Here is a 222-nt window from a genome sequence, read left to right as displayed (position 1 = left end):
TTAAAGGAGAGTCCCAAAGCGAAATTGTCTTTGAGCGCTGCCCGTTTGCTCAGAGCGCGCTGCGGCCCGCAGGGAGCCTCCTTCTGGGGAGGAGTCGTTGCATCGCAAACAGAAAACCCCGCGCAGCCGCCGGGGTGAGGGGTGGGGGAATTCCTCCCGCTCGGGACCCCAGTGCCCGCGGTGGGGGGCAGCGGGGCGGCCTCACCTTCCCAGCGCCCATCA

The 222-nt window shown here is 67.1% G+C and overlaps 1 protein-coding gene across 1 annotated transcript in view; it reads right to left on the bottom strand.

Annotated features, from left to right (window-relative positions):
- LOC104159863 (chromosome unknown open reading frame, human C11orf58) overlaps window positions 1–220 on the bottom strand; it is a 5,501-nt gene extending 5,281 nt beyond the window's left edge. Inside the window, exon 1 of the mRNA XM_009697881.1 lies at window positions 206–220. Coding sequence (XP_009696183.1) covers window positions 206–220 — 15 coding nt within the window. The remainder of the gene's footprint in view (window positions 1–205) is intronic.
- Window positions 221–222: the final 2 nt, after the last annotated feature.

The sequence above is a fragment of the Cariama cristata genome, unplaced genomic scaffold (genome assembly GCF_000690535.1).
Source record: "Cariama cristata isolate BGI_N322 unplaced genomic scaffold, ASM69053v1 scaffold21113, whole genome shotgun sequence".
In the NCBI taxonomy this organism is placed as follows: Eukaryota; Metazoa; Chordata; class Aves; order Cariamiformes; family Cariamidae; genus Cariama; species Cariama cristata.
The sequence above is the reverse complement of the archived record's forward strand: the minus strand, read 5'-3'. Positions and strand labels throughout refer to the sequence as shown.